Here is a 14,102-nt window from a genome sequence, read left to right on the forward strand (position 1 = left end):
TATCTCTTTCTCCTGAAGTGGCCTCAGGTTGTATATCTTCCAGCTTGGGCCTCCAATAATAATTATGGTAATTAGGCTATCTCTCTTTGGGCTAGTTGCTAACACGGTCCAGCTGATTTCTCCAAATGGAATAAACAAACAAATCTAAACAAGAAAAAGGCCAAGTCTCAGAGGATGGTAACAAAAGGGTAAACTGAAAGACAGCTCAGTCTAAACATCTGCACCTCAGTGTTATCAGAGTCAACGTTTTTCTCTGCAAATAACCAACGCTCCTGCATAAAGTGGGTTGGAAGGAGCGATCGCAAGGGCAGACCATTTTGAGTTCAGAAGACCCAGTCCATCCTTCCAGGGCTGTTCATGCACCTCATAACAAACAGTCAAGGGAAAGAAAAAAATCGATCCTTAGAACAAGTTGCACAGTCAGACACATGTCCAGGCTTCTAGCTGAGCTTAGGGCACTCGTTGTGCCACAAGATGCCTGTCTTAGCACCCATGTGGAGCCACTCAGCACTTAGCTATGCACAGCCCAGGGAGTCTGGCTCAGGGTTTTGCTTCAGGAGTCAGACCCTTTAAAATGCTTCAAGAGGTTCATAACTGCTGCATTTGGGCCATGGTGACACATGAGGAGTAAGCTTAGCAGGATGCTTGCTGTATGGTGAAGCTCCTCAGAAGGAGAGAACTAATGTAATACTTCCCCCTAAAGAAGAGAGGCCTCACTCCCTCTCCTCCTTTTCCCCTCCTTCCCACCAAACGCTCCAGTCAGCTGGGTTGGCTCAGCTCAGGGAGCCAACTCAACAAGGAGAAGAAAGCAGATGATTTCTGGGGGATGAATGAGCTGAACCGGCTCAGAGAGAGCCACGGGCCATGCAGGACCTCGCAGCTGGGAAAAAGAGGATAAGACTTTGAGCAGCACTGAACCGTTCAAGCAGCTCTCCAGGTATTGAAACTTCAGCTTCAAAGCACAGAAGCTCAAGCTCCTATGATGTCCGACCTCTTTCCTTTGGTTTTAGGTGACCAGTGCCCTCACACGCAAAACAGGAGGCCACCAAAAGCTGGGTTGTAGCAAGGAGCAGGCAATAAGCCTGCCAGGTGAATGCCAGGCCCCTATCGTGGGCAAAAATACAAATCCAGTCCAAAATTCATTTAATTTTTGCCAGCCGAAACCATTTGGTAAATCCAGCCGAAACCATTTGGTAAATCCAGCCTGATATTTTATGGCAAAAACTAAACAGCCTTGCTCTAATCCAGAGCTCCCATTTCCAGGCCCATGGCCAGTTAATACTTCATCTCTTACCGCAGCGTGACCAGCAGTGGAACAAGCACTAAACGAGTCCTGCTGGTTCTGGTCTGTCAAAAATCCCAAGCTGGAGCCTGGGGGACCACGTGAGCCGCCGCCTGCCCACCCCGCCTTCCCGCGGTTTGGTTTCCTCAGATGCTGGGGAAGATCTGTTCAAGAGATTTCAGTCTGCAGGTGCAAGTTTTGCAGCTTTATATCTGGCCCACATTTTTGATGTCAGGAAAAACATCGCAAGAAAATAACTCATTATTAAAGAGAAGAGCTCCAGAGACTTTTTTGTATTCCAGAGAAAAGGCTTTTCTTTTAGCAGGCATTTGTGTGTGGTGTTTGCAACCTAAATATCGCCAGCAGAATCTGAAAATTATATTGATTAGAAACTGGTTCTTGAAACAAATTATGTCCCTTTCTTGGCAGAGCAGTAGTGAATTCTCATCTCTGAGTTCTTCCAATCTTGTGATACATTAATTTGTTGGAACATGCTCACATCTCAAAAATCATGTCAAATCACAAATTTTAATTACACATAATTCCCATCAGTGTTTTGCTCCATAAATTAATTTCAATTACATTCAAGTTTACAGAAAACCTTTTAACCCTTATAATTTTTTTATAAACCCATAGGAAGAAAAGAAGCGTTGTTCAAGAAGAAATACAGTAGTTTAAAATAAGTAATAACTTTTGCCACAGATATTTACATTTTATTTCCTGCTTTAAAGAGAAAATCCTATACCTGGTAACCCTTATTATCTCCTCCAGCCCTCCTGAATCTTGGAAACAGATTTCAGAAAGATGCTCAAGGCCAATCATTTAAAAAAGAAACAAAACCAAATCCTTTCACACATTTGTTTCTGGGGCCACAGAATGAAAAACTGTTGGCCTCCTATTTCCATCTTTAACACACGCTCTCACTTGAGACTTCGAAAGTGACTTAAATTTGCCTTGCAAAAGAGAGTTAGAGGCATGCCCTTATTCCCTGGAGAAAGCATACAAAAAGAATGTGCTTTTTTTGTTGTTATTTTAAGCTTTAGAAACTTGAACTCAAGCTGTAAGAGGGGAAAGGAAGGCCACGGCCAGGCAGCTGGTACAAGTAAGGTGCAGACACAGAGTCTTGTCCTGTGCCAGCTGGAAAAGATCCACGCTGGAAAACAACTTCACAACCCCCAGCCCTGCACCCTGGCTCCCAGGACATTGCTGCGTAGGAAAAACTGCACCTCTTTGTGCCCTTTGTAGGGTTTGAAATGAAATTGTGTTTTGGATCTTCAGCTGTACCTATTTTAAAATGAAATAAACAAGTTTTCAGGAAAAAAATGAGACGTCATTTCCTCATATGCCACTGAAACAGAATACACAGAGCCTATGGCCCCTATCCATTACTGCGGATTAATTCAAACCTAAAAGAAGTATCTTGTCCAAGATGTAAAGACTTTTCAAGAGCACTTGCACTTGTTTCTGCAGAGGAGGTGTCTGACCCCCACTGTGTCGGCTGAGGTGGATCAGCGCATCCAGGCAGCGGTAAATGGACCCACGGCGAATTCCCAGAAGAAGCTTTCTTGCTGGGAGGCTGGGACTGAGGGGCAGCGAGACCTCCCAGACCTGAACACAGAGCCCGTATTGCCATGGTTCCCATTGCTGCTGGCTCTTCAAATCAGTGGGGGACACTACTGTCTAATGAACGAAAAATTGTACTGTTGCTGTGACTTTTTGTGATCCTGTTTTTCTACAACCTTTCCTCATCCAGGATTACCAGCATTTAGGAAGGAGGCAGGAGTTTCCCTACTGTTCTTTTTTAGGAATATTTTTCCAAGACGCACCAAGGGAGGGAGCCTGGTACCCCATTCCCTCTGGAGAGCTTTGCACTTTCTTAACTAAAACCTTGTTTTCCTGAAAACAGAGCCTAAACCTCAGGCTATGTTATACTAACAGCTAGTATAGCCCAGCCCAGTGCAGAGGAACCTCCTGGGACGATGTAAAATATCAAGCGTGGCTCCCTAGCGCTGCCTTCACTGGGCACCACAAATGTGTGTGTGTGTGTGTGTGTGTGTGCGCTCACGTGCCTGTGTTTGTGGCAACTGCTCTCTTCCTTCCCACTCCTCACACAAGTATTTATTTCCTTGGAAGAGAAGAGAATTAGTCTGATGGCAGAAGGTAGTCAGGATTTTCCCTCCACACATAATATAAAACACTTTGTGTGTATATGTTTGTGTATACTGTATATATGCCCACAGTGTTGATTCTTGAACAGGAAGGATCAGGGTTTTTTAAGTTTTATACATATAGCAGAATACTTTGAAGTTATTTATGAAAATTCTCCTCATTTCTAACCTTTGTCTTTAAGCATCTACACAGATCTGGGGGGCTTCAAAGAGGAATTTTTATAAACCTGTTCTGTGCCTATTTGCATTTCAAGGCAATTAAGACTCTAAAAATATCCCCAAGAGGCAATAATACTAGAAGAATGTTCCATTTCTTTAATGGTTATTTAGTTTTTCTTAAGGCTTCCTTTATCTTCAGAACACATTTGGGACAGCCATGGGATAAATTAAGTAGGATTAAATAACGCTATGACTCATCAACATACAGGGGTTCAACTAATACTTGAATACGTTCAACAAAAAGGTGCTGCTCATCCTTGTTCCAGTGCTGTTCCTCCTGTTAATTGGCATGTAAGGTGCTTTCTTCTTTCAGCTTTGACTTTTCACCGAGTCGTCTTCATTATTCAAAGTGCCATAGCGTGAACTGCGAGAATCTGGTTGTATTTTGCCTGTCAATTTTTTTCCTAAGGAAATGGGGTGAGAGAAGGGAAAAACAACAACTCTGTGAAGAATTTTAATAAAACAAATCCCCCACCAATCCATCATTTAAACATTCTTTGCTCCAATAATCATTGTTTTCATTTGACTGGTTGTAACAATAGCTTGGAAAAACTCTGAAAAATTCTTTGAAAAATCTGTTGGGAACAGGAATAGAAATTAAGGGAACAGTATATTTATTAAATATGACTAGAACACATTTGTGACTCAACTCTCCTAGGTCATCCCATTATCTGATACCTCATTTTTAAACAGAGACAGAAAAAAGCCCTACTTACCAGGAATAAGTCCACAGTCAATAAAAGGAATTTGTAAATGCTCCTCTCTCTTATTTCTTGCAATTACAAATACACCAAGGAAAGATAGGAGACACCTGCAAAATAACAGTGGCACAGTATCATTAGAAACAGTTCACTGCATCTGAGATGAGAATGTCTTTCCATGTTGCTTTTTCAAGCACTTCCAAATCCAAGCTGCTCAGTTTATAGAGAAACTTTTCTTCCTGGCAGCTCTATAAATTCATCTTGGGCTCCCTTTCAGTCTATTTTTTGCCTCCTGAAGCTTTATTATCAGTTCCAAAGGCTCTGCAGGCAAAATTACACTTTCAGCAATATATACCTAATCAAATGCCTGTGAGTGTGAGACCGCAACATTTGAATCCCTGAGCAAATCTTCGCAGAGCATCTAAGCTAGCATTCTAGCATTTGCAATTTCATTAACAACTCAGTCTAGCTGCAGACAATCAACATCTCTGTTGTTTTTCTCGTTTGACTGTGTGTCTCAGGGGCAAGCTGTAAGCCAGGAGTGATGAGAAACCGCTATGCTTGGATAAATCTTCTATCCGCTCTATGTTGGACACACAACCACTAATTCCTGCCTGCCAAATACATGGGTTGAATTTGCTCATCTCCGTCTTCTGTCACTTTTCCTGCAGTCAAACAGAATAGTAGTTGTGTGCACCTACTCTGGTCCGACTGCCAAGCACAAAGAGGTCTGTAGTTATCGGCATTGTGGCAAGACACCTCTAGCAGTTCTAGGACATGCTTTTAACCATGTCACACCCGTTAACAAGTAACTGTCACCTGTCCCCAGAGTTGTTACAGTGCGGGTAGCCAGGAGAACACCTAGACCCTTCTTCAAACATTTATTGTTAACAGCTTCTTAGCATGCTCTGAACTCTTCCACAGGGATGCTGTGTCTTCCTTGGCAGAGGAGGATAAGGGAGAGATATTCTACTACTGCCTTATAGGCAAGTAACTCCTGTAATTGCCCATGCCCAGGGGCAGCAAAGACCCTCCGGACACGCAAGTGGAAGGTAAGATGGGAGGAGATTTCTCGCAGTTGTAAAAGCACCCCCTATAACATGATCTTTGGTGGAGAGCAGTGATTTCTCCTTCCTGCTGGAGGAACACATGCTGCTGGTTTTTCATTCTGTCATGAGATTAGTAGTTCATAAGTGTCTCACATTTTTACATATTTGGATTCAAAACCAGCCTCCAAACTCCCAAGGCACAGACATCAATCTTCCTTTAATGTTTTTTTATCCTACTATAATGGCTATTCCATAATACTTTAATAACAAGACGGGTTTCTTCTTACTGAGAAAAGGAGGGATTCCACAAGGCAATGCTGTTTCAATGCAAACGTTAGTGCAGATTTTAGGCCGATACACTTACCCGAACAGAAACATGAACACGCTCAGCAAAGCCGCACTTTGGAATTCCTGATAAAATATGACCCCTGGAATGTGACAGAAACAAGAATTGCAGACCTTGACTGGCTTCCAAGTGATATGAATTACAGCTGGGAGGGTCAGGAACAGTGTCATGCTCAAACGGAGCAAAAAAAAAATCCCAAATAAGGTATTAATACACATTGTGATGGGTTCACTTTATGTGCCCATATTCCATTACCTAGGCTTTCTCAAGATACTGCATGGGACTGGAGAAGATTTAGTCTATCAGGTTGAAGCATGTGCTGTGTTAGTAACTGCACAGATGCAGGTATTTTTTGCACTGTCAGCAACAGTTTTTATGCAGGTCAAACTCAGGGTCTTATTCACAAACAGAGTCATAGCAATATAGCTAACAGGCTCTTCATGGATTTAGTTAAGCCACTCCAATAGACCATGTGGACATCTTAACTCCAACTGGGAACAGGTTTTTGATAACTAGCTGTGTCCCTGATGTTTACATCAAGTTAAGAGTTCCAGCAGCCAAGTTTGCCAAATCTTTCTAGCTGAAGGGATCACTAGCTCTTTCTGGTCACCCCTCTTCCAGGAATTAGCACCTCCGCAGTGGAGGTGACAGAACCAGATGTATATCTGGCTCTCAGCTGCCCTAACTCACAGCCAAGTATATTAGCTTTAAACCACTGATGAGCATAGTTTTGCTTAGAAACGGCAGAGCGTGAACCAGTGCAGCTGAAGTGTGACTGTACCTTCAAAGGCTGTAACTTGGGATGAGGGAATCATGAGACGAGGTGTCTTCTACGAGCAGCCCAGAAAGATTCAGCAGAGGTTGTTCTTCTAAGCCCTCCGCTGGTTTGACTAACCTGGTGCAAATGCATGTGTATCCATTCTCAAAGCTATTAAGCCATTCCTGAATAGGTACTTGATCTTTTAAAGCAGCCCAAGGCCAAATTCCCCATATGGTCACAAGAATGCAACCCCCTTTTGGCACAAGTCTCCTCTCAGTCACAAAGTGTAGGTCTCTTCTAACACAGGTGCTGAGGCAATCTGTGCGTGAAGCTAACTCTCCTTCTCATTAATGGCAGCTCTGCATGAGAAACTCCGGCACAGCAATGACAGGAAAGCCCCCAGTGTGTGTTAAAATGAGTCATAAATGTTCTAACAACATGATTATTTTGGCTCATTGCTGATACAGCATCTTAGTCGTCCTCCCTGCTCATGTTATTACGCTGCGCATCATTCCCAAGATTTGCAGTCCCTCTTTAACAGCACCGAGTTCGAAGTTCTCACCCAGAATAAAATGTTAAATGCTTAAAAGGTCTTTGGAGTCATTTTAGTTCCTTCACTTAACCTAGAATTCCACCTTTTGAAACTGAACATACACTAACTACTACGAAGCACAGCTGGTTGTCATTTGAGTAGTTTGCCAGGCTGTTAAAATTACTCTACCAGTTCGGATATGGAGAGGCTGGTGTGCACATGGTAAATGCATTTGCTGGCCGTCAAGATGAGGCTAGGATAAATGCAGGTACTTCTAGTAAGCCAGCAATGCACAGTAAACTGTATGTATAAATTCTGGAAATGCTAGAATTTTATTATTTTTATTTTGCTTCGAAAGTTGGGAACTTATTCATTTTTCAGAACTTAAACACCTGTCTCTTAGGGAAAACTTCTTTTTGCGAAGATAAACATGACTGGTTTTTGTTCCTGTTCACAGGCAGTTATTCTTGAAAACCTGACGTTTAGAAAATCATTCTGTAGAGGCAGAAGGCCAGAAACAAACCTGAAATGATGGCACTGGTGGTGAAGAACACAAAATTAATGGGCACAACTGCTGTCGCTTCATACAGATGCATTGCTTGATTCAAGAACCTGGAAGACAAGTGTTATTGCACCTCGTGCCTACAGGAGGTTCATTGCACTTTAAGTCAGGTTAAGCCACTTTATGTCAGCTTAACAATAAGTGTGACCATTTCTTACCACAATAGCAAGTAGCCCTGCACAGATGCATATGTCTGTTGAATTTACCTTCTGGGTTTGACTCTGCAGAGTACAAACAAATAGGTGAAAGCAAGAAGGTTGCTGTGGATTCTTCTGGCCATAGGCTGTCATTGGAGAGTCCTTTGAAGCACTGTTGGAAAAATTTTGTCTGCCACAGATAAGGGAGGAATGCTAGGGTATTACTGCTTATGGTCTGCATTGGTTCTTGGAAGCAGTGCTGCCTGCGAGCAGCCAGGGACAAGTTGCTCTAATTTAAACAGGTTGTGTAAGGGTATATTTCCAGCACGGACATGAACACGCAAGTCCTCGTAGGAACCGTTTCACTTTACTGAAGTCCACATTGCTGCTACTGCTCAATCCAACTTGGCTAAAACACATATTTGTGTGTTTATCCATGCAATCATATCCCAGTCACACTCTGTCCTGCCGGGTAAGTCCAGGAAGGTGGCTCCAAGCATGTGCTCCTTGGGTTGGAAACTCTCTGCTGTGTTCCTCAGAAAGGCAACACAAACCCTCACCAGAATCATGAGCAAGAGTGTGCAGGAGCGTACACTGCACACAAACCTGCAGGACTAAGACACTGGCCATGGAGAAGCCCACCCAGTCTTCATCAGACGATGAAAAAGGCAAAACAATTAACCCACTCGTACAGAGACCAGAGCTATCAACATTTACACACAGGGTGATGAATCATGAGTGTGAACTCTCGGATGCACTGGTAGATACTCTGTTATGTGAACGGTACATTTCAGACCAAAAGAGAAAAAGCAGGAGGCTGCAGAGTGTGTTCAAAACCTATAAAAAGAACCACACTTAAATGTTTCACTGGTACAATACATGTGCACAGTAAAAATCCAAGCTTGGATCTGTTTTAGCCATTAAAGTAATTGCATGGTTATTTTAGCAACTGTTGAACAGTCTCCATGGTGCTTTAAAAATAAAGAAATCCTACATATCCACAGGATAGTCAGGATTTTGAAGTCATTGAAAACACCTCATTATTTTCTCCCATTTGCAACAAACTTGGTCACAGGGACTAAAACAGTGATACCAAGGCCTAGCATTGAATCCAGGAGGATGTTGCAGCACAGGCTGTTCTGAGCTAACACACAACAGTCCAATAAAATAAGAGAGGAAACAAATAAAATGAAAAATTTAGACTGACAACACTGTGTCTGTTAGAAAACATGTCCAACAGAGAAGGCAGAAAGAGACACAGGGAGCGAAAGAGCCCAGGGAATGAAATGGGCACATTTCACTTCTGTTTTAATTTTGACACAGCAAATGAAAGAAATAAAAAACTGCCAAGAAGGAGAGGTTAATTCAGCAGCTTCCTATTCACCAAGTTTTTATTTCCTATTTTAAATGCCCTGAGCTGTTCTCCCAGCGAAGACAAGCTGGATGTAAATCAGTCTATAATCTGTTACAGGGGAGTTCTTGAGTCAGCCATGGAGAGTCACTGCATAATAACGCATGGACTTTCTGATTCCACATGGGAATGGTATGTTCTGCCACGAGAAAGCTGGGTTGGCTCTTCTACTGGAAAAAAATCATGCAAGTAAACACTCAGATTCGCACTGGAGCAGTCTAGATGAGATTACTGAATGATGCTATCAGCACCTGAAGCAGAGGGACCGGCATAAAGGGAATGGACTCTCTGTTCAGCTGCAAGTCATATTTTACCATGCTGCCACCCCCAGCAATCTGCGAAGGCAGCATAAAACAATCACTTAACAGGCCAGAGGCCAGCAGGCAAAACTCACATGTCCCCTGCTCACCAAAAGTTAACTATTTCCTAAAAAGGTACAGACATACAGGGTAGCAAAGCGCAACATGCAGATTTAACAGAGGCAGGGAGAAGGTTGGGGTAAGCTCTATTTTTTGGTCTGATGGGTGACATAAGTTAGGGAAAACAGATGCACAATGAGGGTAAACACGGCCATTTGGTTATTCAGCAATGAAGGTTGCTAAAAGTAACAAAAAAATATATTACATAAACATAAATTTCATTTCATGAGTTCAAAACCTGTGCCAAAACTAGAACTAAAATTGGTAAGACCTTGTATAAGGTGATAATGACATGAGGTAGCATCTGTGTAATTAATCAATTATAAACTGAGAAATAAAGCCTAAATAAACAACACAATCAGCTGTAGGCAATTCGTGCATCTGCCAAGGCTCTGCTAGGAATTTGTTGCCTTTAAGTGCAACTTGGATCTGGAGTCGATATCAGTACTGAAAAAAACCAGATAAATGGGTACAAATGTTAGGAGATGAGTAGAAACTCACTTACTTGACTTGGAAAGCACAAGAAGTTGCCATTAAAACAATCATGATATAGAAAACTGGATAAGTTAGCTGCATTTTCCCCTTTGCAGAGAGTGTTATCATGCTGGCCACAGCCTTCACAGCAATGACAGTCAGCGATGCTGAAAGGGAAAGGGAGAGATTAGCGGGGCAGGATTCACAGCAGGGACCTCAGAGCATCCAGGAGGGAGGACAAGGTGCCAGGTCAGAGCCACAGAGCTGATCACCTAAAGACACACTGTGGCAGGATTTGGGCACCTAAAGCCAAGCGTTTGATTTTACAAATGCTCACTAAGTTACTGCCTAAATTCAGAGTGGCCTTAACTCCATGTGTGCTTTGTGTTTTCCCTTGCAAGTTCTCGTAGCACTGAGGTCTGCAGCAACCCTGCACCTACCAAAGTTTCCCCATTTTCAACCAGGTAACTGAGGTTAGCGTCAGATAAAATCTTGCAAGGTAGGACTCTGTGTCCATGTGTGAGAGAGGTTAAGCTCAGGTAGAAGAAAGAACTGGATCCATTTCCCATTGCTGGGCAGATCCTAAACACTGGACTACCAGATGGTGGTGGTACAACAGACTCCACGTCTTTCAGACATACTTTATCCTCCAGCTGCTAATTTGGAGCTCATGTTGCATTATTCAGGGAGGTCTGAGAAGTCTCGCTATCTGCTCAAAGTAGCTGGGACACCTCCTAATAGCAGCCTGCACACGATACCAGCAGCCTAAAATAACTCCTCACCCTCAGGGTTTCTCTGCTGAGGTGGGAAATAGCTAAAGCTGGCCACAGACGACTTTTGGGGTCGCATCACGAAGCCCCCCACTGGTTTTGTACAGGGGGCAGTCAACCAACACAGGGGTCTGTGTTTCATTTCAGGGGCCAGGCTCTTAAGACCATTACTGGATTTAGCCCATTGAATAGAATATTTTAGTAGTTTGTTTTCAATCCATTTAGTCACTGTCATTGCATCACCACAAACAAATCTCAGAAGGCAGGCAATGGTTTTAATACATGTCGCCAGTTCAGAGAAGTCTTGCAATATACATCTTCTAGAAAAGGGACTGACAGTTCAGCTAAGAATTACTTTAGATTTCCTTTTGCAGTGCGCTCTTTGTTGAAGCTAACGCAAGTATGCTGTGATTCCTGCAAGTAAAATGTACCAAATTCAAAAGAAACAAAAAATGATAAGACGAGTCAGGGTGTGGAGATGACCTTTGAAAAAAAGGTAATTAATCGTCAGGAGCGCTGTCCCCCAGCTGGGATCCAGTTCCAGCCTCTCCCAGTGTTGGATTTCGGTGGTCTGATTCATCCTCCTGTAACTGCAAAATTCAGATTGGCAAGAGGAGCTGCACTGTGCAAAAAGTTCAGGCCAAGGCTTGGGAGAAAAGGTGGGGGAAGGAGAATAGATTCAAGTCTGTGGTTTTGATTGCAAGCATTTTTCTTACAGCGAGTCCAAAAGTTCAGGGGGAGTTTAGGAGTTGCATACATCTTGTGATGATCCTGTTTTCATGACAACCTTTCCACCTAGTACTTCTTGCTCTGTAATGGAAATAGGTGGAGCGGTTTAACAAACCTAGCAGTAAAAGTGAGCAGAGGAGGTCAAACCCTGGCCTGCAGTCATGCTAATGGTATGACAAAAAGCCAAAAAATACACTCAAGACCCAACAAGCAGCCTACATAAAAATTGAGATTTGCACTCTAATGTGGGGGAGTTACTATTTTAAAAGAACACTTGCAGGTAAAAATTAGTAGTTTGAATTGTCCAACTAAAGGTAAAGATTGGTGAAAACTTGTTTCTGACAAAAGGGCAGTTTCCATCCCTTATTATTTTAACAAAGCAAAAAAGAAAGCATCAGGGGTTTTTTGTTTGTTTGGTTGGGTTGGGTTTTTTGAAAAGCTGAATGATCTTTTTTCTTAAAGTAGCCCTGGAATAAATTTCAAAACCTAGGTAATGGTTTTCCTATCTCTGATAGAATAACCGCCCTGCGAGGCTAGTGTGACAAATGATGTCACTTTCCAGCTGTTAGGGCAGGAAACTCAGAAATCCCACTTTAATCTGAAATATTTCCCCCCAAACTTATGATAACTCCCAGTATATACATGAGGTAAGGTAATTCTCACCAAATGAATTTGCAGAGTTTTACTAAGCAAAACATTTGCAAATTTTAGAATCACGTCTGTATTTTTTTCATAATGAAAGTAGCTTTCATATCCATTGAAGCACAAAGGCTGCCTTCTTTTTAAAGAAACCGTTCTACCTTTCGTTTACATCTGTCCAAACCCTCCACCAGGAATGTATCTGTGCAGATATAAGAAAACGCAGAAATCCCCTTCCATGAGCTGCAACTGAGAATTTTCTGCTTGGAGACCCCAAGCCTCATCCACCCGTCCCACAGCCAGGGCTCTCTGAGGACAGTGCGTATGCCAGACGGCTGGGAGCAGAGCTGCTGGGACCTCTCTCAGCCCCTCTCTCACCACTTTGCTCAGCAGAAAGGTCGGAGAGCAAGAAGGCGGCTCCAAGTGTAGCTTTGTGGGGACTGCCAGGCACCAGGACTGGGAACCAGAGCCAGCCACAGTTCTGGGTTTCCTGCTTGAGGGAAATGTCAGTATTTCAAAAGTTCCCATGAACGAGGATTTGTTTGTTTGTGTCTTTTTTAATAGAGCAGAAATAATGACACATTTTTCCTGAAGCTGCATATGCTCACCAAAATGTCAGCAGCCACCAGCTGAAATTGTTATTTTTGGTTGATTGCAGCCTGACCACTAAACTGCAGTTAGCGCCTGCTGCGGCATGGGTTTGCAGCCCTGCCGCTGTTCAGCAGCTCCATGCGTCCCTTTGGCACAGGTGGCATCAGGGCTGTCAGGCTCCATGGCAAAAGAAGCACACAGGGCTACGCAGCTCAATGGCCCAGGTCTCCCGGAGCCATGTGTTGACCTTGCTTGGGGCAGTCATCATGGTGGGTCTGCCCAGATCTGCAGCAGTCAAGTGTAGAAGCCCATCTGGGGATCTCCAGGCTTCCAGCTATACAACAAGGAGGCTGGACCTGGCTTGTCTCTCAGGAGCATGCAGTGCTTCACGCTCCTCATGGGAGGGTAAGAAGCTTAAGAGAAGCTCAAGGAAGCTCTGCTGAAGCTCCTAGGCTCCGTGCTAGGACCTGAGTCTGGCTGGACTCGCACTTCACTCCTCCAAACCAAGAGCAGTCAAACAGTTAAAGCTAAGGCTTTGGGGGCTCTTCCATCTCTGCTTTATGCAGGGACCATGGAAATCCTTCAAGGCTTCTGGAGAGCTACAGATCCTGATGTTCCTAGTGCTGGGAAACTTAAATGGGAAGACTGTCATGAAAAAATTGATCTGGAAGTCTGAGCATTTCAGCTGGGTAAGAAACCAGTCAGGGATCTGAAGGAAGGCAGTTAATAAATCTGTGAGGGTTTTTCACATTCAGTTAAATCCAAATTGTGTAACTGGCAAACTTTGGTGAAATTCTATTTTATCAAAAGACTCATGACCATTAGTGATGACTCATGACCAAGGCTCCATTAGAAATGTGCGTTATAGGTCTTTGCAGACTGATACATGCACCCACTGAACTCAGTGAAAATATAACCATTTACTTCAATGGCACAGTTCAAGCACCTTTCACTTCAACCAAAGAAATGTGGTGTCCCATTAGGGTTTCATGGTGAAGTGACAAGGCAAGGACGGCAGAAGACACAGGGTGGTAATAAATTCTTAATATAGCCCTGCAAGTGGTGGAGCTTTAGAGATAGACTCCTGCGATTTTTCAAAACTGATTCAAGTTTAACTTTATTGAAAGCTGCCTGATAAGATGACCTGGGTATTGATTGCGGCAATGTTAATCAAAAGGCAAGCTTCAGTGGCCCACTGAGTTCTTGCTATGTTTCTGGAAAGGTGGTAAAGTATGAAATGTTGGGTGTGCAAACAGGCATAGGTAATTCAAAGAAAAGTTCCTGTACAGTCACAGCATATCACTGCATGTGCT

The 14,102-nt window shown here is 43.2% G+C and overlaps 1 protein-coding gene across 1 annotated transcript in view; it reads right to left on the reverse strand.

Annotated features, from left to right (window-relative positions):
• Positions 1–1,924: 1,924 nt before the first annotated feature.
• The window catches only part of NIPAL2 (NIPA like domain containing 2), a 52,485-nt gene continuing 40,307 nt past the window's right edge, over positions 1,925–14,102 (reverse strand). Inside the window, 5 exon segments of the mRNA XM_063324035.1 lie at positions 1,925–4,073; positions 4,386–4,480; positions 5,784–5,847; positions 7,581–7,669; positions 10,092–10,227. Coding sequence (XP_063180105.1) covers positions 3,886–4,073; positions 4,386–4,480; positions 5,784–5,847; positions 7,581–7,669; positions 10,092–10,227 — 572 coding nt within the window. The 3' untranslated portion in view covers positions 1,925–3,885.

Source organism: Chroicocephalus ridibundus, chromosome 2 (genome assembly GCF_963924245.1).
Source record: "Chroicocephalus ridibundus chromosome 2, bChrRid1.1, whole genome shotgun sequence".
NCBI lineage: Eukaryota > Metazoa > Chordata > Aves > Charadriiformes > Laridae > Chroicocephalus > Chroicocephalus ridibundus.